This window comes from Thamnophis elegans, chromosome 1 (assembly GCF_009769535.1).
Source record: "Thamnophis elegans isolate rThaEle1 chromosome 1, rThaEle1.pri, whole genome shotgun sequence".
In the NCBI taxonomy this organism is placed as follows: domain Eukaryota; kingdom Metazoa; phylum Chordata; class Lepidosauria; order Squamata; family Colubridae; genus Thamnophis; species Thamnophis elegans.
Window position 1 is genome coordinate 97,148,892 of NC_045541.1, and position 24,910 is coordinate 97,173,801.

Consider the following 24,910-nt stretch of genomic DNA (forward strand, 5'->3'; position numbering starts at 1 on the left):
TCTTTACTATATTCTTATTTTTTTACTCTCTATTATTTTCCTTTTCTACATTTTCTATTTTTTCTTTTGCATTAGTTTTTATCATTTAATTATACTTTTAATAAAAATCCTATAAAATGATACTTTTTTCACAGAAGTCACATTTCTTTATCATAAAACAATGTAAAAGTGGGATAAAAATTGCATCTAAAGTACCAATATGTCAATCATCAATTATATAAATAATCTATGAGACACAATAATTACACCTTTCCTCCAGTGTAAATGTCAAGTCTTCACATTCTTTACCAAAAAAATAAGATGAAATGAAAGAACAAACATAAAAAGGAATATCTAGCTATGTTCTTTTGATCACCTGCAATTCCAAATGAAAATGAATTCCCAAGCCCTGTGTTTCTCTGCTATTCTCTCCCAAGATTGGTATCTGTGATAAACTAACATCTTTTCTCCGTTCGTAAAAATGAACAGTTGGGGGTTTTTTTCCTCTTCATTCAGCTTCTTTCCAAGCTGGAAAACCTGCCCATCAACTATGATAAAGACTGAGCTGCATGACAACAATGTCCCCAAAAGCCTGACAACACATCCCACAGCTGTCCTTAGCATAATGTGGCTGATTTCATATTGTGTTCTGGTTCATTTGAGTCTGCCAGCCAGCTAGAAAACTTGAGCTGGATCTGCCTTTTCTATTTACATTCAAGCTAAAGAAAGCTATCTGTCATCGCAGTCTATCGAAAAGAACTAGTGTTTTGTTCCAAATAAGTATGATACCATCGTCCATATTCATTATGTCCTGGATAAAACACTTCACCATTTCCTTTCCTTCCCCATATCCATGCTTGCTCAATTGTTTTTTTATTACGATCGTGCCCTGCCTCCAAATAAACTGGCAAACTATTATCGACTTGAATACGTCAAAATATTATCTTGATTTCAAGATGGATAAATATAACAACCATCACATCACAGAGTAGGCAAACAGAAGAGCAGAGCTATAGATTTCCTTGTTTCATTGTATGGGAAATTTATATACAGCATTTTACTGAAGCAGAAATAAAGTTATTTGAATATTCATACAGATGGAGAATAAATTATAGCTAACACAAAATTGTGGGCAAATTGTGAATTTTCTTCTTTAAAAAAGATTCCATATATATATATACTATATATATATATTGTAAATCTAATAGAGCTTTGGCAAACAAAACAGAGCTGCAAAAATAACACATCAATAATATAGTATTTGGATAGACTACAAACAAATGGCTATCATTAACGACAAATATGTAAAATTGTTTAATACTTATTCCCTGCAAATTAACAACATAGACTTTATAATATTGTCATAGGTTGTAATTACTAGGGTTGGCTTCCTTTGTTCAGAACTGCAGGCAATATACTTAATACTAAGCCTGTTATACTGTTAATTGCTACTTACAGCTTCTAGTTAAAACCACTTACTATTTCTAGCAGTAGCTAGCATCACTGAAGATGAATCTCAGAGCTAGATTTAGGGTAGTGTATCTATCCCTAGGGTCCTTGATCTATCAGTAGCTTTCAATACTTTTGACTATGACATTCTTTTTGTGGGGCTTAGAAGTGGGAGCACCATGTTACAATAGTTCACCCTCTTCTTCAGTAGTTAATTCCAGGTGTTCTTGTTGGGATGGGAAAAAAATCATGTTCATTTGCTGATGATCGGGGTTTAATGCTTCCCCCTATCCTATTTAACAATTCCATATAACTTCTGGTGAGGCATCTGCAGTTTCAGGGTTTTGTATCTTTGGTATGTGATAATTCCCTCAGGCTGCACAAGTGAATCTGTTGAGAGTGACCAATATTTGGAGGGCCTGGATGGGGAAGAACAGATTTTGGGTCAATCCTGACAAGACTGAGTACCTATGGCTGCTCTTCCCATCCCCCATTGCAATCACTGTTGACCTTGGATGAGATTGTGCTTTTTGAGATTTGTGAACAATTTGGGAGTCCTTCTAGATGTCTTGGTTTCCTCATGACTGGATTACTAAAATGAAGCTATATGGGCATGTCCTGGCAGATCTCCTGGAAGTTATAGCTGGTTCAAAATGCAGCAGTGCAAACAGTAATGGGCACTACTTACACTGCTCAGATATTACCATTACTTTACTGGCTGCATTGGTTGCAAGTTGATGCAATTTAAGGCATTGATTGTTATCTTCAAAACCATTCAGGGCCTTGGAATTGTTTCATGACAGATTACCTTTCTCCGATTGATTCTGCCCACCCATTATGTTTGGGAAGAATGGGTTTGGTTCATGTCCCTTCTAGTCATCTGTTGGACCCTAGGAAACATACTTTCTCTGTCATTGCTCCCACCCTCTGGAGACTATCTCTCCAGAGATATGGATGATTTCACTGCTGGGGTTCCAAGCAGCAGCTTAATATATTTTTGTTTAGTTTGGTTTGGTTAGGTTTTGGGTGAGGGCCAGGGAAACTCCTGTGCTGTTTTATTGTCTATTTTAATCCAGACTGTTTTGGGCTGTTATTATATGTTTTGAATAGTTTTAACTGGTATTGGATTTTTGTAAGCTGCCCAGAGACTGTTGAACTGGAAATCTATATTAAAGTCAATTGAATAAATTAATGTCATATTTTCCTGTTAGCAATTACATTTAATACCATTTTTATCCAAAATACTCTAGCCACTACTCACTAGCGATAGGTAGTCACCTTGATATATGCGCAGACCAATAACTCCACAGAGGTATGTCCACAACTGTCCACACAGGAGATGGAAGAAAGTGATATGTCAACAGAATATTAAACACATTCCTTTCTGCACTTGTGTCAGTAAGTAAGGAAAAGTTTATGTCATGATATCAGCACATATGTGTCACCATCCTGAAACCATCTCAAACAGTTGTGGTTAACTATGGGTAGGATTAATGGAAAAACATGAAAAGTCTTTCAAAAGATCTCAGAATTCAGAAGGAGATTCGTGCTTTGAATTGGTATGCTAATGATGCTAATGAACAGATAGTAACTAATTCAAAAGAGATCAAAGAAGATGCAAGGAGTGTATTAAAATACTATACAGGATAGCTGTCAACATCCAAGATACCTTAGAAGATATTCCTCACTTCAAGAGCCTGTACTCACTTCAAGAGTATTAAAGGGGTGTAGATTAATAGTCCATTCATTGTCAAATCAGAAAGCTACAGAAACTGATGAAATACCCACTGAAATATACCCACTGAAATCAAGGTTTTAACCAAACTATGCCAGCTGAAAAATGACAAAATGCTCAAATGATTGGAAGAGGTCTACATCTATATTCCATTACTCAAAAAAGGAGACTTGCTAGAATGTGGAAACTATAGTACAGTTTCCTTAATTTCACATGCTAGCAAAACAATGGTTAGGATCCTCCAATGCAGATAGAAACCTAAAATTGACTTACTTCATCAGCAATAGGACAATAAGTACATTTACAAAATACTGGAAACTCTTTCTGGATATTTCTAGAAAATGAATAAAACTGAGTTAATGACTATTGGATTTGCCCATTGAAAAGGGTTGGATATGGGAAGAAGTAATCTATGCAATGTAATTTCAAAGTAGGATGATGATATTAAGTCTATTTGTAACTGCTGTGAAAAAGCACTTTTTAAGTTCTTTTTCTTTCTTTTTCTTTTTTCCCCCCTATCTCATAGTTTCTGAAGTTTCTATTTTATCTTTCCCTTTTTTGTATCACTTTTATTTTACTCTCATTCTCTACTTTTATTAATAAAAATTATTGAATTTTTAAAATTCAATAAAATCACTTAAAATTAAAGAAAAAATGTAACTCCCTGTTCATCTCATTGTCCTCAGGAGAAACATTTCAGGTCAGGAAGACACAGTACGGACAGAAGTAGGAGAAATATACTGCTCCAGGTTGGCAATGAGTGTGACAAGGTTGCATACTCTCCCCTTATTTGTTCAATTTATATCCAGAATATATATTAAGGGAAGCTGGTTTAGAAAATGAGCATGGCTTCAAAATTGAAGAAACAAACATTAAAACCATTTGCTGCATTGGTGACCCTATCCTGGTAGCAAAAATGCAAAGGATATGCATACTCTAAAGTACTTAAAGCCAACGAGAACCATGAAAAATGGGAACAAAATTAAATATAAAGAAAACCAATATATTCACAACAGGTAGAACAAATGTGGTTCCTTCCTTCCTTCCTTCCTTCCTTCCTTCCTTCCTTCCTTTCTGGAACAACCATCAATAACAAAGGAACAAGCACACTTACATTTTGTGTAGGGATGTTTCTTTCTTTCAACTATACATAAATACCCTTCCTTCCTTCCTTCCTTCCTCCCTCCTTCCTCTGGGTAATGAACAAACATGTCAAATTATGTATAATAGTCAGAGGTGGTATTCAGCAGGTTCTGACCAGTTCTGGAGAACAAGTAGGGGAAATTTTGAGTAGTTCAGAGAACTGGTCAATACCACCAGCTGATTGGGAAGAAATGGAGATTTTGCAATAACCTTCCTCAGGAGTGGGGAGGGAAAGGAGCTTTTACAATATCATTCTCCTGCCATGCCCACCATCCACACCCACCAAGGCATGCAACGCCCATCAAACCACACCCACAGAACCAGTATTAAAAAAAAATTGAATCATACCACTGATCATAGTCCTATTAATTCTGCTACAAATAGAGACCAACTATTCTGAAAAGAATTGTACTTGAAGCTCCATGCAGTTAGAGCTTTATGGTACCTCTTCTTTTTAAGGAGTAAAGGGATATTTATGCCTTCCTGAACAAATTATTTTTAGGAAATAAAACATAAATCTATGTGTGCACCAGGTTTCAAATACATTCCTTTATACATGCAAACATACTCAGATCTCAAAGGCTAATGTTACAAAATGAATATTCAAATGGTCCAGAAACCTTTAGTCCATGAATGTATTGTACACTAGTATTTTAAAAACCTAAAACTATAAATGTTGGTTCTACAAAGATGAACAACGGAATAAAACTCTTTCTTACAATATTTTTACCTTCTACACAGAATTGTAAAAAGAAAATGCATTTGTGCACCATTAACTCCTCCCAAAAAGCATTATAGGAAGATGACTTCCATTCTCCTGTCATAATGCATCAATGGTCTCATATATAATATACTGAATATATTAGAAGTGTAGTATATGATATATTTTAGGACAGTTAACCTCATGTCCTTCAAATATTTTGAATTACAATTTTCACAGCCTATTACTTCAGCTTACTAAGGTTTATGGCTACTGAAAGCCAAAATATTTGGAAGGAACCAGTTTTATCATACCCAATATTTAATCTGTAGTGGAACCTGAAACAATATGGAGAACAGTATTGAGAATGAACTCAAGCATTTATACAGATGCTTAAACAAGCAACAAGCACTTTTCTCACAAAGTGATCTTCCTCTTACTCAGAAACTGTTTCTCTAACTAAAAAGACAATTTTAACAATAATGTACAATACAGAATTTTTTTTTACTATGCTTTGTTCTCAATATATCAAACAAGTAGTGGCTTATTATATATCTATTATTTACAAACATCATTGATTTTTCCCTGCTGTGGGATGAACTCTGCTTTCCCAAATACACAATTTACTTCTATAATATATCCACATCTTGCTACAAATCTAATTTTGTGACACACTATGGGCTATCTTTTAAATAACTTTTTTTTAAAATGTTTCCCTTAGTAAATTTCTATTTAACTCTTCTAAACAAACTCCCATTTACAAACAAAATTGCCCTGAATCTAGGAACAGTAAACAGAAGAAAAAGAAGATGGATACTGAAGAAGAAAATATGGCTTCAAATTGGGCTGATATATTATTCGCTTGAAAAAAAACATTTCCTCAAAAAAAGAAATTGTCAGCTCAGCCATAAAGGGTTTAGAGAAGCCGAGGAACGCTGATATATATGGAGAGGTTCTAGAAATAAGGACGTTTTTAAAACAAAATCTTCAAAGATTTGTTCACTAATGCTGCCTCTCAAAACTACCATTAATAGCAGTCTATTAATAGCAGTGATGGTGAACCTTTTCGGCACTGAAACAAGTGCACTTGTCTGAGCCGCAATCTGGAAGAGAAGCTGCCCAGGGGGCATGCACATGCTGGAAAATGAACTTCTGGTTTCCGTTGCACGCATGCACGCTAGGCAGCAAGCCTTCTGGTTACTGCTGCACATGCACACAGGACGATCTGCTGGCCAGCATGCATGCTCACCCCAGAAAACGGAAAACCAGCTCTTCCAGTTCATGGCACTGCTGATTCTTGCATGCCAGAAACCCAGAAGAGGAATGGGCGACACCATGCATGCCAGGCAAAATGGCTCCATCTGCCACTTCGGGCACGTGTGCCATTGGTTCACTATCACAGGTTTATAGAATTCTGCCTCACTTTTTCATAGTTCTACTCTCATTTACTTCCTTAATATATTACACCATATCTATATATATATCCAAATAATTCTGTTGCTGTACCAACTACATGTATACTTGATTTGCAAAATTACATAAACAGGGGTTATATCCCCTCTGTCTTTAGCCATGCTTCTTATCTCTGGCACCATAATAAATTTGTGCTTCAGCTGAATTCTCTACTGATCCCTGGCTTAAATGGTTTTTTTTTAAAACAATTCTCCTATAATATGAACAAAAATCCACTGAGTGCTCAACTTATCAATTTAGAAGTTCCAAATCCAATTCAAACCAATGCTGGAGATGTCTACAATCAAAGTATGTTTATGTGCTTGGCTGGTCAAGTCTACTGGAGGTAATATAAGCTCCATCTTCTGAAGTTATTTGGGAATACAATACAATAGAATACAATAACAGAGTTGGAAGTGACCTTGGAGGTCTTCTAATCCAACCCTCTGCCTAAGCAGGAAACCCTACACCACTTCCGACAAGTGGTTATCCAACATATTCTTGTCCAATCTCTTCTTAAAGACTACCAGTGTTGGAACATTCACAACTTCTGGAAGCAAGTTGTTCCACTGATTAATTGTTCTAACTGCCAGGAAATTTCTCCTCAGTTCTAAGTTGCTTCTCTCCTTGACTAGCTTCCACCCATTGCTTCTTGTCCTGCCCTCAGGTATTTTGGAAAATAGTTTGACTCCCTCTTCTTTGTGGCAACTCCTGAGATATTGGAACATTGCTATCATGTCTCCCCTAGTCCTTCTTTTCATTAAACTAGTTATACCCAGTTCCTGCAATCATTTGAATCTATTAGTTCTAAGAAACAGGTAATATCATCTCTGCCTCCTGCAGTTGAGATGTTAGCCCTTCCTGACTAGTGAAATTCTGCAGGAAGGATCAGTAGGACATCTTTGTGATTTTCACAAGAATCAATAATCAACACCTGGCATATTTGCAGAAATGAGGAAAGTTATTTTATGAGAAAAGAACTAGGAAATTTAAACAAAAAAGTGGAGCAGATGATAGAGAAGTACTTTTGATGGCTTTATTGCTTCAAAGAAGAGCAAAAAAGTAGTTTGATTGAGCAAAGTTTAGATCCCCTTTAGCTCATCAATTGAACTCTGTGCACTTGTTTACATCTTCAGTTTGTCTGCATTCCCAGGTGAAATGTAATCAATAACAATAAAAAAAATCAAAGATCTTAGATAATGTACATTTCCCTGTTCTAGATACAGAAAATTGACATAATTTAAACTAACAAAGCTAGCATTGTTTTATTGGAGCATCAGATTGAAATGAACTGGGAATACATATTGAATAGCTTCTTGTTCTTTTTCCAGTATTCAGAACCATGAAAGGCTTTTAATAATGCTATTGAATCTATACTGAAAAGTGCAATTATCTATACTTTTCAGATTGTCTTTGGTACTCCAGTGAGATCTTTGGCAAATCACTGTTTATTTTTTCACAGATCATTTGTTAAAATTGCACCAGGTCAGCCTGCACTTGTTCCAGTGTCTGTATGAAATTCACCCTTTTACAGATATGAGAATCTGGAGAATTCTTTATTGCCTACCAAAGACAATCTAGCCAATTCACGTAACAGATGCAGTGGGGAAATGAAGGTTAGAAGCAATTCACTGTAGCACAAAAGCACACTGAAACACACTTGAATGATGAGCTATGAAATTGATCTCCAAAGACGGATGCAGTTCATCCAAAACAAAGTATTTTTTAAAAAAAAGTTTTAGATTGAAAAATGTAAGAAAATGTAAGGGTATACAGAAATAGAAACAGAATGCACCTAGAAATAAACAGTTAAGCCTGTCAGAGATTAATGCATTTATTATCTAATTATACATAATGTGAAGACCGTAAATGCACCTTGCACACCTTCCCTTCGCTGTTCCCTTTCAGTGAACTTCTCCCATCTCTACTTGCATCTAACCATGGTTATCTTTATAAGGCTGTCAGGCCCTCATTGAGACAGGCTTTTTCTTAGCTGTTATTGTTTTTCTTGGCATTACAGGGTTCTACTTGTTTCTCAAAAGTTAAAAATATCAACACAACACATGACTAGAGGAACTGTTTTTCAGCTGACTTGTCCTAGAGCCTGGCATTGGTTAGGGTTAAGAGGGAGTTTGTGGCCAAATTGTCTTTTCTGCGTAAGAAGCAACTAGAACTTGGATCTCCCCTCTCCTGGTCCAGAACACTTCGATATACAGCCTCTTGTGTTCTTAGATTTAACACTCTTCAATTAATGTTTTCCTCTTTATTCAGTCCCATCCAAAGACAGCTTTGGGATCAGTACAAACATTTGGGTTTTGTCTCCCATTGATTTGTGGGGTAGTCAAATAAGTGGTAGCATCAGGGAAGCTGGCAGCTATCCCCACAATGCTATAATTTCAGACCTCATTCTGAATTAGTATGAAAGAGAAGATAAGGAATAATATGCAATTATTCAAGTAGGTAAGTAATGGTATCTTCTCAAGATAAGACTTGCATCCTTCCTCATTAGACCAACAAATCATTATACACTTTCACAAAGTCTTACGTTTAAGAGAACAATCTCATTTTTCCAGGAAAAATGACTCACTGAATATCAGAAAGTACATCCAATTTACTTGTTATTTTTATCCAGTTATTTAGACTCAGAAAAATGCACAGTTCACAACTTGTATGATTTACTTCCTAAATGAAACATTTGGTCACACTTCTCTGTATACCCACTCAGCTCAAAAGTTTAGTTAAGTTCCAAAAAATCAAGAGGCATTCTATTGTACACAGCACCTTGTAGTTTGTGATGGCTCCAAAGAACTATAAATCTCATACATTTGTAATATTTTCCTACAAGCTTAAACCATCAGTTTGGCCAATTCATCTTGATATTTTATTCACACTTTCCTGTTCTTTTACACCAAAGTGATATTGCTTCATTCAGTTCACACAGAAACTATTTCTTCTTTGGGAAATCATCTTGTTATGGGAAGTATCCCCCATTTTTTGTGCCTTTTTCAAAGTCCTCATTCTTCTTCTTTGAACTAAACTATTCTGAACAAATCTTACTGTCCTTTTGTCTTGCTTTGAATTAATTTCATTTTATACACTTTTCATACAAATTGCTATTTAAAATGCAATGGTATAAATTCTACCCATTCTGACTATAGTGTAATAATTGATACTATATGCTGACAACATTAACATTAGCATAGTTCACCAATTCCTTTGAGTGTACATTGTTCATGCAGTCTAATGAAAGATGATTTGAATTACATTAAGTAAAGTAGCAATAGTTTATTTAAGGTCTCTAAATTCATTTCCGTAATTTTGAGACACATTTAAAATATAATTTTTCTAAATAGAAAATAATTTTCTAAATAAAAAATAATATTCTAAATAATTTTCTTAATATAAATGACTAAATACATATTTATGTGAATATAAATTATTTTCCAATATTCTAAAAGTTTCATCAAAAACACAAATATCTAGTACACACAATAATTTACATTTAAATCTCAAAATACAATAGTAAATTTTATATTTCTATCTTTATTTATCCATGAATGCAAATTGTATTTCATTATTATAGATCAGGTTATATAAATCACTATATTTCTACATTAGTGCATTCTTAATACTGCAACTTTGTAATAAATATTATTAATAAACCTATATATAAAATTTGCATAATCCTTACATATACGAGTTTTAATAAATGGGTTTCTGCATGTTACACAGTTGTTACACAAGTTATTTTTCTACATTCAGGGAAGTATCCTTGATGATTGTAACATGATTTATGATATATGCATATTACTTGCTGTTTATACTGTATGTACATTGTAAGCTTATGCACCGGAGATAAATTCCTTGTGTGCCAATCATACATGGCCAATAAAGAATTGTATTCTACTCTACTCTATTCTACCCTTTTTATCTAACATATGGTACAAATAATATTTAGTCCCTTCCAATATTTCATTGCCATTAATTTTTAAGTTATCATGGGAGATAGCTATCACATTAAAATCTTACCTGTACATGAAAAATCATCAATCCGGATATATCCTGGGACACAGTTGCAGCGATATGATCCAGGCAAATTAACACACACTGTATTGGCATGACAATAATGCATCTTAGCAGCACACTCATCAACATCTGCAGGGAGGAAAACAAGTCTCATGAAACTGCAATCAGATGCATAACTCCTACTTTCATAGATGCACAATTGTAACAGGAAACATACTATATACAAGCATCCAAAATATATTCCCCAAACCAGGCTGTTGGGAAATTTAATTCTGCTATCAGCATTGGATGTACGTATTTCTGCTTGTTGCCATCTTTAAAGTTAATATAAATAGATGCTTTTAGTGCTTTTTAAAAATATTTCTCTATTACTCTACCACCAGCCAAATGTGGGCAAAATGTAGAAATTAAAATAGGAAAAGAACGAAAGTTAACTATTAATATTTAATTAAGTCAATAAGAATAGAGTGTTTAAATGAGAAATTCAAGTGCATTCTCATACTAGCTTCCTCGAATTTTTAGGCAGAATTTCCAGATGAAATGAGTTGTGCCAAAGATAAGTGTCACATATTGTAAGCTTAGGACAATATAAGGTGTAATGGATATATTCAAATGTTTGCCTAGAAAAAAAAAAGTATTAATCCTGAAACCAGCACTGCTCCAAAAAACGTAACCATTATTAACGTCAGATAAAAACATCAAGTTGCATCTTCAATCTCAACTGAAAACAACATACATTAACATTTAAAAATTAATATCCCAAATAGCCATCTATTCTTCTGAAGCAAATATCCATTGTTCAAATGAATTATCTTCACTCTGATTCAACAAAGCAACGCTCCCTATAAGAATATCATTTTGAATTGTGTAAAAGGAAACTCTAGTGATTCCATTATCTTTTTTACTTTTAATATAATATGATCATGGTAAAATCTGCTGACATCCAGGGAATTCTCAACAGCTTTTTTAAATTATCATATTAAAAGGAGCACCAAAAATAGTTCTGAAAGGGAAGGCTTGTCATTTATCTCTGAAATTAACATTTTAAACATACAAATTTCAGTAAATTTCTATCACGTGTAATTCAACAGATACCTCAGACATAAATTGCTTTACTCACTTAAAAAAGACATTAACGTTTTTCCAGGTATACACATTCAGCACTGTCCTAACATTTTGGGGGGTGTGTGTGCGTGTGTGCGTTTGTGCGTTTGTGTGTGTGTGTGTGTATTATCATAATTTATTTATGATAATTTATTATTAAAGTGAAGATCTCCACCCTCAATTTTTTTATTTCTTTTCTCTTTCTTTTCTTTATTTCTCTCTTTTTCTTCCTTCCTTCCTATTATTGCTCTAGTTGGAAAAAAATTGAGATAAATAACAAGAAATTAGGAAGATAAATAACAAGAAATAACAGGAACATTTTGTTCCTCAAAATGTTATCTGAGAAAAGGATTGAGCTTAGACAAATGAAAGCTTGTTCCAAAATGAAGGATTTCAGAATTAATTCATATGTATCACCAACTTCAAAATGTCTGAAGTGAAAGATTCAGAAGGATCAGGTCAGGTCATGCAAAAGTTATGATACTTGCTCAGTGTTGATTGTTTAAAACATGATCGTCATTATTTGATTCAATTACTGAAAATAGAGGGGAAATGTACTTATTTCTTGAATACAAACTGGAATATGTTTGTGTTTGCACTTTTCCCTCCCACTTTTGCAAAAATCCATATATTTATAGCAAAATATGCAAATTAGTATGCAAAGTTGAGAAAGTAAATGAAATCAAACTTGACTGATTCATTCATTTCTAGTTGTGGTGGCAGATGAGGTTATACATAATCTCATCATATGTAGAAAGAGAAATAAACTTCAAACCCTGAAGTAGGTTGGGGTTATTCTACTTCTGTGAACTCTGCAAAGGGCAAGCCTCTACAAAAATGATTAGGAAGTTTGTATTCTTCTGAAGTTTTTCCATCTCTAGAGTCCCTTTCCCACAGGAACTTTAAAGCAAGTTTGGAGAGAGGTTAGCTCCTTCAATTTTCTCTTCATCTGCTCACCTTTTCCAGGTCAGGGACAAAAGTAATCTTCATTAGGTGCACCATCTGTCTCTGTTTTATTTTAGTTACATTTGGGGCAGAGTTGGACAGGTGGCAATGAAGTTTAAGAACCCCTGCTTTAGAATATACCTAAGGCAATATTTAGTACTACAGATGGCTTCTGCTTCAAAAATAAGTTTATTGTCCAGCTGCGCTAAATTTTCCTTGTACATAAATTGTAAAAAAAAAAGAAAAGCATATTTTAAGAGAAAAAATATTCGCAAGCCACACTAAAATAAGGAATGCCATTACAAGATTCTGAACTAAATCCAGTGTATACAACAAAGTATATGTGAAGAGTAGTATTTTCATGCATGTACATCTTATCCTAATTATTCCAGTTTGAGCATTAAAAATATAAATTAATTTGAACTGAATATGATGATGTGAGAAAATTTGATAAGTAATTACAGAGAACAGCAGTGCTGAAGTACTTTTACCACAGTTTAGTGAGAATGAAAACAAGTTTTACCAAAACAATCCTTGGTAATATAATCTTATACTTAGACTATGGTTTATGGTTTATGGTTTATGGTTTATTATTTATAGGCCGCCCTTTTCCCTGAGGGGACTCAGGGTGGCTTACAATTTATGGGGAGGGGAATACAAGACAGTAAGACATAAAACAATACATAAGTAAAAATAGAACACAACATTCATTCATCATTTGGGTGGGGACGGATTACAATCTTTATCCCCAGGCCTGACGGGATAGCCAGGTCTTAAGGGCTGTGCGGAAGGTCTGGACGGTGGTGAGGGTACGAATCTCCACGGGGAGATCGTTCCAAAGGGTCGGAGCTACTACTGAAAAGGCTCTCCTCCGCGTAGTTGCCAGTCGACACTGACTGGCGGATGGAACTCGGAGGAGGCCTAATCTGTGTGATCTAATAGGTCGTAAGGAGGTAATTGACTAATCTATAATGGATGAACATTCTTATTCTACTGATATCACTAACAAAATCACTTTGCAGTGAGTACCAAGGACCTGTCAGCTAAAATTCTTTCTTTCTTTCTTTCCTTCCTTCCTTCCTTCCTTCCTTCCTTCCTCCCTTCTTCCCTCCCTCCCTCCCTTCCTTTTCCTTTCTGGCAGGTGATAACATTTTCCAGTCACAAAAGGAAAATTTCTCTTGACCCACAGTCTCCTTAAAAATACCAAGCAATTAAAAAGACAAAAATTTAAAAAAAAAAACATGACCATCTTACATTCTATCTCGGTTACAAGAACCTAAATGCACCTAAAATGAAATAAAACCCACTGAATTGAAATAGAATGTACTTTTGACTAAATCGTTTTGAGTTGCAGCATCATGACATATTTTGAGTCTGGGCTTTTTTCTTTGTAAATTCCTCGCACCTATCCTTTAGCATTCCTTAGCAACAAAAATGATTTTATCCATTTATATTCAGCTACAAAGGTGTAAATGACTGGTTGCCTTCATTTCTCAAGGAAAAAAAATGTGCAGGATTCGATACTTCAAAATCAAGCATTATTATTAATTTTAGAACTGTACTAAGCATAAGCCATTGAGTGGTATCCATAAGGTTGGTTATAATGGAACTCAAATTATGATTCATGTGTATAGATTGCTTGTCCCATTTGAAATATTAGAACTTGTCTTCTAATGGTTCATAGAGGAGGTAAAAAAAACATGATTTATGTCCTTCCATAAGACTGTGAAGTAGTTTGCTTTTCTCATAAAAAGGTTTACTTATGGTCTTTAAAATGAAACTTGACATAGCATAATGATTGTTCACATATCGCTAACTTCCCTCTGCATAAGCCAGTTTGCTATAATGACAAGGAGTCACTCCTGCTAAAGCTTTTCCATGAAAATCATTACATCGTATAAAATCATTGCATAGTTTAATCTGGCACAGTACAAGAAATATTCACCTCACTAATATGCATTTAGGCAACTTTTGCTCTTTAGATATTTTTTTTTTTTAGTACAATAAATGCTGGGAACCCACAGTCCTAACAGGGTTAATTTCCAATGTGTTTAAGATTTAACAGGGTCTATTTTGGAAAAAACAAAGCATGCTTGCCATTGGAAAATGACTGAATGGGTGAATATTGGGTCTTTTCTTTCACAGATAGCTTTATCAATGCATCAATGAAAATGTATTCACCAAATGATAACTTTATCACTTGGTAGTAATTACTCAGGAATAATTTGATTTTCCTACAGGAAAAAAACAGAAACATTTGTATGGGTGTGTATATCTGTGGGAGTGCCAGTGTCTCTGTGTATTGGTGGGTATGTATATGTGTGTGTGTTTATTGTAGGAGATGACCAAGTTGGGGGGAAAGGGTTAAATGCATAATCAGTCATGAGTTCCTGCATGCCCAAAAGAGCATGAAGAGTGCAAAGTTGCACCCCAACTTTGAATGCCTTTCTTAGCTCCCACTAATTTTCTTTGACTATTAGTAGCTCAGATTCTTGTACAGAGCTTAAGCTTGCAATAAATTTTTATATTCATTTGAACTGCCTGAATCTCTATTTTTTTCCTGGCAACTGACATTTGTGTGTGTGTTTGTGTGTGTGTAGAATATTTATGTGTGGATGTGTTTACACAAACAACTTTGTGATGTTAGTATTCAGCCTGCTGCATTGATCTTCTATGAAACCTACTAATGGCACTTGACAATAGTTGGGTAGGGCATCCCAGTCTCCGATATAGGTAAATTAAAAGGGCTGCTACAATCATTCTAGTGTACAGAAATTGTGACTCCCCAATATTTTTTATGTAATCAGTATCCTTTCAGCTGTTGCCAAAAAATGAGTGGTTTTCGGACTGGGTTTGGGAGGGAAGAGTCAACAGGGAATGAGGTCAGCTTATTAAAAAATCATGTTTTTTTTTATTCTGGAGACATTTATTCTGGTTTGCCACACTCTTTTTCTCCCTTGCCTTGTCTACATTTAATGCCTGACATATTCCACAGACAGGCAAATGACCTTGGATGCAGAAAGAAAAATGTGTCTACCAAGTAATGCCATTTTTAGTTGCCACTTTTCAGTTCCATCAGCAGATATTTAAGCACTCAAGCTAGTAGAGCCTTCCCTTCAAAATCTGCTTTCTTATCAGCTTGCCTGGGCATCGTTCTGTAGACTCTTCATAGAATCATGACATTTTCATCTAGGCAAGGTATTGTTAACCATCATCAGGTCTCAAGACTCTACTTCTATAGTCCATGGTCTTTATTACACAAGTCTTTCCTCTTCCCTGCCTTTTTATATATAGATGACATTCATTTGATATCTTGTTTCCAAATCTGGGTAGTTTTCCCAGTTTCTGACCGCAGCTGTCCTTTTCCCAATTCATATTTCTGTATGGGTCTCAAAATAGAAATTAAGAATTTATCTGCACGCTAAGTGGGTTTTTTTAATTGAAAGTTCAATTAATCAAAAGGCTATCAAAAAGGTCTTTTTCTGATTTTTATAATGCCCACCAATTAGATTTATTACTAGTATGAAATCAAGAGATATACAAAATTTAGAGACTACTGCTTTGGGAAGCTTTCCTAGTATATTTTCCTGGGTAAAGGATGATTCTCTTAATAACTCATATGGCTTTTGTTAGGAAAACAAACAAAGTTATCAGCATGAATTACTCTGACAAAATAATGATTTATGAACTGGTTTTCCATGATTTACGACAATCCAGAGACAAATCCCAATTATAAAATAAGCCTGAACTTTCATATATATCACTTTATAATCAATGTTTCTTGATTTATACTAGTCTGGAGAATAACAGACAAAATATTTCTCTGCATGAATTCATGCAATCTCCCAAATATCGTTGAAGCTCATACTCGTTTTATTTCTTAAAAATCTTTCTACACAAGCTCTTCAAACTTGCATTATTATATGATAAGATCTAATAAGAATCACTCAGTCATAAGTGTGTGTGTGTGTGTGTGTGTGTGTTGTGAGTTAGTTAGTTAGTTTGGAATTTAGCCTTTCAGTTCTCAGGCAGCACTTTCAACTCTCAGGCAATGAGGAGAATATTTGTAGCTCATGTTTGAAACGTGTGATTCTTCGTGCTCTCTGAGCTTGGTTCTTTTCTTGCAAACGTTTCATTACCCAAATTAGGTAACATCATCAGTACTAGTAGGAAGTGGGATTTGCTCTCTTTTTATATTTTATTCGCTTGCCCTCTGAATGAGATCCTAGACCAAGCCAAGTATAAAAAGAGACAATCAACAAGTCAAAAAGAGAACAAAAAGACAAAAGCATCTGCTCCCCAGCAATCAACATCCAAAAGACCAAAGAGTATCACCAAGATTAACAATAGACTAACAATTTAGAAGCAAACAATATAATAAAGGAACTGCCAATCAAGCCAACAGTAAACTGCCCAATTAAAGAACCATTCCCACCAACAGTGACAGATCAAGCCATAGAATATAAAATGAGAGCAAACTCCAATTTCCTACTAGCACTGTCACCTAATTTGGGTAGTAAAATGGCTACAAGAAAACAATCAAGGTCAGAGAACACTGAGAACCCCTCTCCTGCAATAGAATGTAGAGAACATATACAGAATGTACATAGAGTAAGGCCTAGCTATTTGCTGAATTTTTATGAATATGAGAAAAATACTGCCAAAGATCAAGAAAAAATATATTATAAAAATATCAACCATCGGTAGAAATGGCAAGAACAGAAGGGAAGCCAAAACTAAGAAAGACAAAGATTTCAGAAAGGAACTATTTCCAGATTCAGAATTTCATAAAGGTATTAGAAGAGACAAGAAATTATATTATTAGAATTATATATTATATTACATATACAGTAATATATATGGCTAGGCTAGGCTAGGCTAGGCTAGGCTAGGCTAGGCTAGGCTAGAATAGAATAGAATAGAATAGAATAGAATAGAATAGAATAGAATAGAATAGAATAGAATAGAATAGAATAGTGATTGGGAATATAAGATATAGATATAGATGATATTGCATATTGAAATTTGATGTTGGAGAAGACTCCTTAGAATATGTGAAGACAGATTCTTGAGAAGTCTATCATTCTATAAAAGTACGTAATGATGGGTATCATTAATTCCATCCACTCAATGACATATGAAACTAATACACCTATCATTACCTAGTTGCAGGAGCAAGAAGTCTTCATTATGTTATATAGTAATTAACCTGCTAACATTTCTAATGCAATGACAAAATATCTGTATTAGCAATGGCTCTTAGAAGTCATTGTTCCCATTTAATGTAAATCATTGGTTCATTTGTGTGGTATATATTCTTGTAACATATGTATTACTGTTTGGTCCTGGGAATCATAAAGTTAATAATACTAACCATCTTCATCATTCCTAAAATGCAACACCAACTTGCTAGTATATAATCAAATTATCATGAGATACACTTTAGCAATTGCACTTAAACTCCTCACTGTCTTAGCATTTAGAAAAACAGCAAAGATTCATTTCTTCTGCTGGGTATTTAATTGTTACAAGCTGTAAGAATCAATTTAGTGGTAGAAGAATTGACTTCAGTACAAAGGAGAGGGAAGAAGGAAGAAGACAGACTGGTAGAAAAAGTTTCAGAACATTGCTATGGATAGAGAAGGCTGATTGTTATTGGCAGAATGAGCACTTTGTAGATAAAACAATGTCCTGGTGAAAAAAGAAGAAATAGCAGGAGGTTGAATGTCATATAGTGTACTGACCTTATTTAGTTAAATCTTTGGAAGCTATTTAATATTTATCTATGGATGTTTTTTATATAAAAAGGTTCTTAGCATTACATCAAGATATACTGTATACAAACAAGTAATTAAAATTTGTTGGAATGATTTCATACTTGGTATGTATGAAGTACAGGGCGGGGCATAACCTTTTCCTAGGGGGTCACAGCAACACTTGTAATAACAACACAAATAATTCATACACCATTCGAAAGCCCATCAAAAACTGAGTTTATTGACACGATTTAATAGTCAGTATGACCACCATTAGCCCTTCGAACAGCATTCAAACGAGGTGGATTGATAAACGTCGCTCCAGCATCGCGAGCCTCTCGAAAGGCAATGCATTTTATTCTGTCAATGATCCTTTGTTCTTCCGAATCGAATTTTCCAGCCATTCTTAAAGCAAATTTAACATTTAATAGCTCATTCAATTCAGTTTTTTATGGGCTTTAAAATGAGGTGTCGCGGAAGTTGTAAACTGCTGTCGATCTTGCTGTGACCCCCTAGGAAAAGGTTATGCCCCACCCTGTATGTAAGTAATAAATATACATGATGCTTTTTTAAAAGGAATTTTCTTCATTCCCCATTAATAGCTGCTAAAGTTTGATCAATGGATTACTGTAATTGGAAACATTTATTTGTAAGATTAAGAATTGGAAAGATCCCTAACCTTAAAAATATTGTTTAATATTTTTGCTATAGATTGATTAGACTACTTGTACATTTTACTAAAAGTATAATATTGTTACTTGTATTCTGACAGATACCCTACACAGCTTCCCAATTTTAACAATTGGAAGAATAGCAGCAGCAATGGTTATACAAACTCTTGCAAAATGAAATACAATAAAGTTGGCCTTTATTTAGAAATGTAAATATTCAAATTTCTGATGAGCCACATGGGCTACTAAATGACTTTAACCTGTTGTTATATCTCAACCTGTGAGGTTCTTTATTTTCCAAAAACTGCACAGACCCTACAGTAGCAAATCTGAACACAAAAATTTATTGTAGCACAAAACTTCCCACACAATAACAGGCTACAGTTCTGGGTTAACGCCACCCTTCGAGGTCCTGCAAGTTGCTGTGGCCACATAAATGAATCTTTAATACTCAATCCTTTATATTCAGTCTTTTATACTCAGTTCAACCCAAAGTCTGTAAAGTATCATATAACCTTTGCTTTTTTCCCCAAAAGTTCTTGCATTAGTTGGGATCAGATGCTATTTGATGTTGGGTGTTTTCTCCTTTTCTAGTTGCTATCCAGTTTCCAGCAAAGTTCCAAGCTCCCACTAGGATAAGCTGCTCACTGTAGCTTCTGATCTTGGCAGTAGAGCGACAGTCCTCTTACCTGCTTGTAATAACTGCCAATCTCCTAATGGCACCTTTTCCTCTCTGTATGCCATTTGCTTATCACCTTTCCTCCTATACACAGACCCCTGTCCATTCATTCTTAATGTCAGCTTCTATTAAGCTAAAAGCCTGCGTTGAATGAAGTTGCTTCTGCACATCAACTTATCCTCAAAAACCTTGTGGTGTGGATCAATTACCGTGGGCAACTGCAACACAGCTTGGATGCTTGTGAGTAAAGTGAATGTATGAATGCATGGGGGTGGGATGGAGGGTTGGGTTGGCTGCAGCTACAGCTGTTTTTCCAATGCACACACAGCAACCCCAATTTCATCCCTGCATACAGCCTACCTGATTTTCCAGAACCATTTTAAAGACAGAATGGCACATGCCAGATATACTGCTAAGATTCTAAAATTCTACCAAGGAACAGTCTCTTACATTATAAATAAATAATGTTAGAATATTGTATTTCACCTCAGTAAGAAGGTCAGCATAATTAAAAATGAAAACTGCAGAAAGAAGCCAGAAAATACCACAACACGGCAGTCCATGCTTAACTAAGCAGGGATCAACACCAGGCAGGCAGAAAACAATACTTTAAATGAGAAGCCACCAGAGAGGAGAAAACCACATCCTACCAACATTGGCAGAGCAAGCTATTATATACAAGCCAGAGGTGGTATTCAGTCGGTTCGGACTGGTTCGGGTGAACTGATAGCTCCGACAATCAGTTGGCTTTGCCCACCTGCCCCTGCCCCATCCTGTCCTTTATCGCCTGCCTTCCAGCTCATCTCAATCACACACACAGCTGATCCCCCCCTTGCTGTTCTGCTTTCCATTGCTGACTAGGAAGGTGTGCACATGCACAACATCTCACCGAACGTGCTGTTAAACTGGGCAGCATCCCACCACCGGTATAAGCAGGTAGCAAATCCCACACGCATTCACACATCCTAACTACTTCTAAACTTAATTTTTGTTGCAGACCCACATTTCTATCAACCTGTTATGTTCTTTCCTAAACTACATAATTCGCAACTGATGTTCGTTCTATAATGTCAAAGTCATAAACCTTGCAGTGAAACACACAAGCAAACATATTTTTCTCTTACGCTTTAAGATGACAATATTTCCATGTAATTATTGCACATGTTTGAAGTATCTCTTTTGTGAAATTATACATAAATTAAAAAAGAAAGAAAGCAAAGCACGTATACTCAAAAATACTTATAAGCATAACGAAGTATAAAAGCAAGAATTCACAGAAATATATTTCACTCTTACATTTATTAATATTTATCAGAGGTGATAAATACTGGTAGCAGAAATTTTGAGTAGTTCAGAGAACCAGTAAATACCACCTCTGACTAGCCCCGCCCCAATTTATTCTCTGTCTCCTGAATCCCAGCTGATCAGGAGGGAATGGGGATTTTGCAGTATCCTTCCCCTGCCAGGCCCACCAAACCATGCGATGCCACACCCACCATACCAGGCCCACAGAACTGGTGGTAAAAAAATTGAATCCCACCACTGATATTTAGCCATAATCCAGTAACCCAGTCTTTCTTGTATGGGATTTGCCTTTACTTTCTCGTTAACAACCTACTGGAAATTATGGTTCCTGATTAACACAATATTCAGTATATAGTATAGTTGCTATTTACATCAGATTGATATTTTCATTAAAAAAAATATTCTGAATCATTTCAATAAGTGTTTGAATTTATATTTCACTCATTTTATTGATTTTTTTTACTAACTAGAAGCATATTAAAGATTCAGAAGGTGATTTTTTAAAAAAAAAGATTTACATTGAACACTTTTGTAATGGACTGCAAAGAATATTTATTTTAGATAGTCAACAAGATAAAATTTACTTACAATTTACTACTTGATAGCTTGTACCATGCTATATTTTACTTCATTTTTCATTCAAATCTATAAGAATCCTTGCCAAAAATTAAAAGAAACAGCAAGTCTGACCTGGATTATGTTAACCTTTTTTGAAATAACAAAAGCTTTCTTTTAAAACTACGCTAGTAATATACATTTAAAAAATTGTACTTGCTTCTTTTATCCAAAAGTTAAAACATTTTTGTTCTTTACTAATGGATCAGAATTAACAATGGATTATTGTCTTCAAAATGAATTATTTGATATTATCACTTCTGTACTGAAAGCAATTGTGTTAAAATACTTAACTTCTATCAACATTTATCTTAAGAATTTGGCTGTTCTATTTTTATCTCTAATACTTGTTACTCTACCTTTGTTCTTTTATGTACATTTTACTATATTGACTAGTGTACCCTTTCAAATTCACACAGATATAATCTTTAAGTGATATTGTGGTTGGCTACCTTTGTAATTGATCCAAGACCCCATGTGCTCAGCAATATTTTTATGGGATAATTTTTGAAGTTCTCTCTCTTTAGCTCTCCTTCACTAAAATCTGTCAATTATTTTCTTCTCTGAATCATCAGATTCTTGCACTCTGTTTCATTTTTTCCTATTAGATAGAAATCACCTCAGAAATTAAATAACAGCTTTTTATGCAAAATTAATATTATGCCACTCAAAAGTAGAAAAGATCAATTTCTATTACTATCTTAGGAAATAATTAAAGGAAATAAAAATTAATATAAGTTTTTTCATAATGCTAATTCATCCAGCCAAACAGAAGCATAGAATCTTAGAATTCAATGTCATATCATGCTATATACTGGGCTATCTTGAAGAAAGTTTATTTTTATCTAATTTTACTCATCCTTGGTTTCAAATTTTGATCACATTGCTTGGTGCCATAAAATTGAAACTGCAACTGATTTTATTTTTAAAAAAATTCAGCAACAGCTTTAAAATTTGCTTCTGAAAGATGATATGGCACATTCTTAATATTTTCAGAGTTTTTGAAAAATATTGGAGTATTGTATTCCATGCCAGAAGCAAAAAGCAGGAGGAGGAGAGGAGGAGGAACATAAGGTATGTAAATCCACATCTATGCCTTTCCATTGAATGCCAGAGTGGAATTGATCCATTTATTATTTCTGGATCAAATTATTGGTTCACCCTTTTTTCCTCACTCAATAATCATGACCCAGAATAAAACAAAGAGAAATATCTCTATATTTTCATCTATTGAAATGAATATAAAGTATTTTATTTCTAGAAACATTTTCAGCCTCCAGAAATAGCTGAGATGAAGAAATCAACTCCACATTAAGGCTAAAGCTACTTTGATTACGATTGGATCAGAGGTGGGTTGCTCCTGGTTTGGCCCTGTTTGGCCGAACCGGTAGTGGAATTCAGGCCTGGGTCACAGAACCGACAGCACTCCAGACCTGCCATATCCCCAAACCAGTTCCCTCTCCTCCGCTGGGCCACCATCATTTTGGTTTTTAGCGTGCACAGTTCACTATAAATTGTTTTGTGCATGTGCGAAGAACAATTTACATTGAACAATGTGTCCACACACAGTGTGCATCCAGCCTGTGGGTGGGTTACAAACCAATAACAAAACCGGCAGCAACCCATCCCTAGCTTGGATATAGTAACAGAATGTGATTATTGTTTACCTCTTCCCTCATTTACACTAATGTGAATTAGAGAGATGTTTACACATTCTTCTTGCAATATTTGGGCTTAAACTATGTTTCCTTTTTTGCTGTTTTGATCATGGATCTCAGTTCTCTCTATCAAGGCTCTCTTTCAGACTCACTATAAGCATATCTTTATTTTTCTGAAGACTACCTCTATGAGGCAGAATAGGGTCAAATACATTGAACACTGAAGTACAATGAAGTTTCATAATATTCATCCTTCATAAATTATGTATATATTCCATTGATCAACTTCTCTCCTCACAAAACCATGTTCCTAATATCTAGATTTGAATGCAGACAGAACACTAAAGAAAAAAAAAGAAATGTAATGATTCTTTCCATTAAATCCAGTTTAGGAAAACAACAACCTATGCAGTATATTAGCATGGACACTTTTCAGTCTCCTCACACTTGTTCATCTTCTTTAGCACCAATGTTTTAAAAAGTATTGCAGGATAAAAATTATATATGCATCATTATTTTTAGCTTCTGAATATAGGTTATCAAGAATGCAGTGGAGCCTGGCATAAAATGTGATATATCTAAAAATTCACATCAATAACTTTCTCCAGAATCTCTAATCAGAGAATAAGTTTCCCATTCTCAAAACCAATGAAAACATAAACATTAAAAATTAAAAATCCATTTGGCATAAGAAATAGTTCTAAAACTCACTACGTATATGTGACTAATGACGTTAGTCTGTTACAAGTATTTCCTCATATATTCTGCTTTATTTAATATCTTTATTAGAGAGGAAGAGGAGAAGAGAAGAGAGGAGAGGAGAGGAGAGGAGAGGAGAGGAGAACTGTGGGCAGAACGGAGTGGCTGGAGAGAAACGTTCTTGAGTAATTCCCAGTCCATGGCCAGAGACAGAGAAGAGTCCGCCAGTGGTTTCCTTAGAGAAATTGAAGAGAAGCCCCAGAGAAACAAATATCAAGTAAAGCATAAAAGTATAAAGCATAGAAGTCTCCACTATCTAGTTTTTCTGCACTATTTGCAATCCTTGCAAATCACATAGTGTTAGATATATACAAAGCATGTACTAATTTCCCATTTCTCTAAATGTTTTATATGTATGTCAAAGTAATGAGAAAAGGGAAGCAAATGACTTTATATTACTGAACTCAATGAGAACCTTTACACAAGATGCATTGTACCTGAACATGATCATCCATTTTAAGGGCACAAAAACCCGTGAACAAATAACAGCTTTTCATACATTTTAATAGCTGGAACATACTGAAAGCATGCATGGAGCTGTCCAGAAATTAAAACAAAATTTAAAAATCTCTCTTCTTGAAAGCTCTTTATTAAATTATTTCTGGTCTGGTTGTGTCTAAAGGGCATTCAGGACAGTTCAAATAAGACAAGCTATAATGGAATTAATATATAAAGTGGAATTTCAGTTACAACAGTCAACAAGAGTTCAAAACTAAACATAACATTCGTTGTTAGTATAGAGGACCATTAAAGAACACAAGAAAGACTTTCAGTATAAACTAAATCAAAGAATGTTTTGAGATGACATGTAAAATGTAATGAGAGAGAAGGAAGAGAGTAACCTTCCTTGAAGCCTGTTCAGTCTGAGACTTTTCCTCTTCCCTCCAGGACCACTACTTTCAACATATCAAAGTAAAAGTATCCCTGAAGAGAT

At 34.8% G+C, this 24,910-nt stretch overlaps 1 protein-coding gene across 1 annotated transcript in view; it reads right to left on the minus strand.

Annotated features, from left to right (window-relative positions):
* Positions 1 to 24,910, minus strand: part of NELL1 (neural EGFL like 1) — a 532,597-nt gene that overhangs the window by 195,887 nt on the left and 311,800 nt on the right. Inside the window, exon 13 of the mRNA XM_032212957.1 lies at positions 10,488 to 10,613. Coding sequence (XP_032068848.1) covers positions 10,488 to 10,613 — 126 coding nt within the window. The remainder of the gene's footprint in view (positions 1 to 10,487; positions 10,614 to 24,910) is intronic.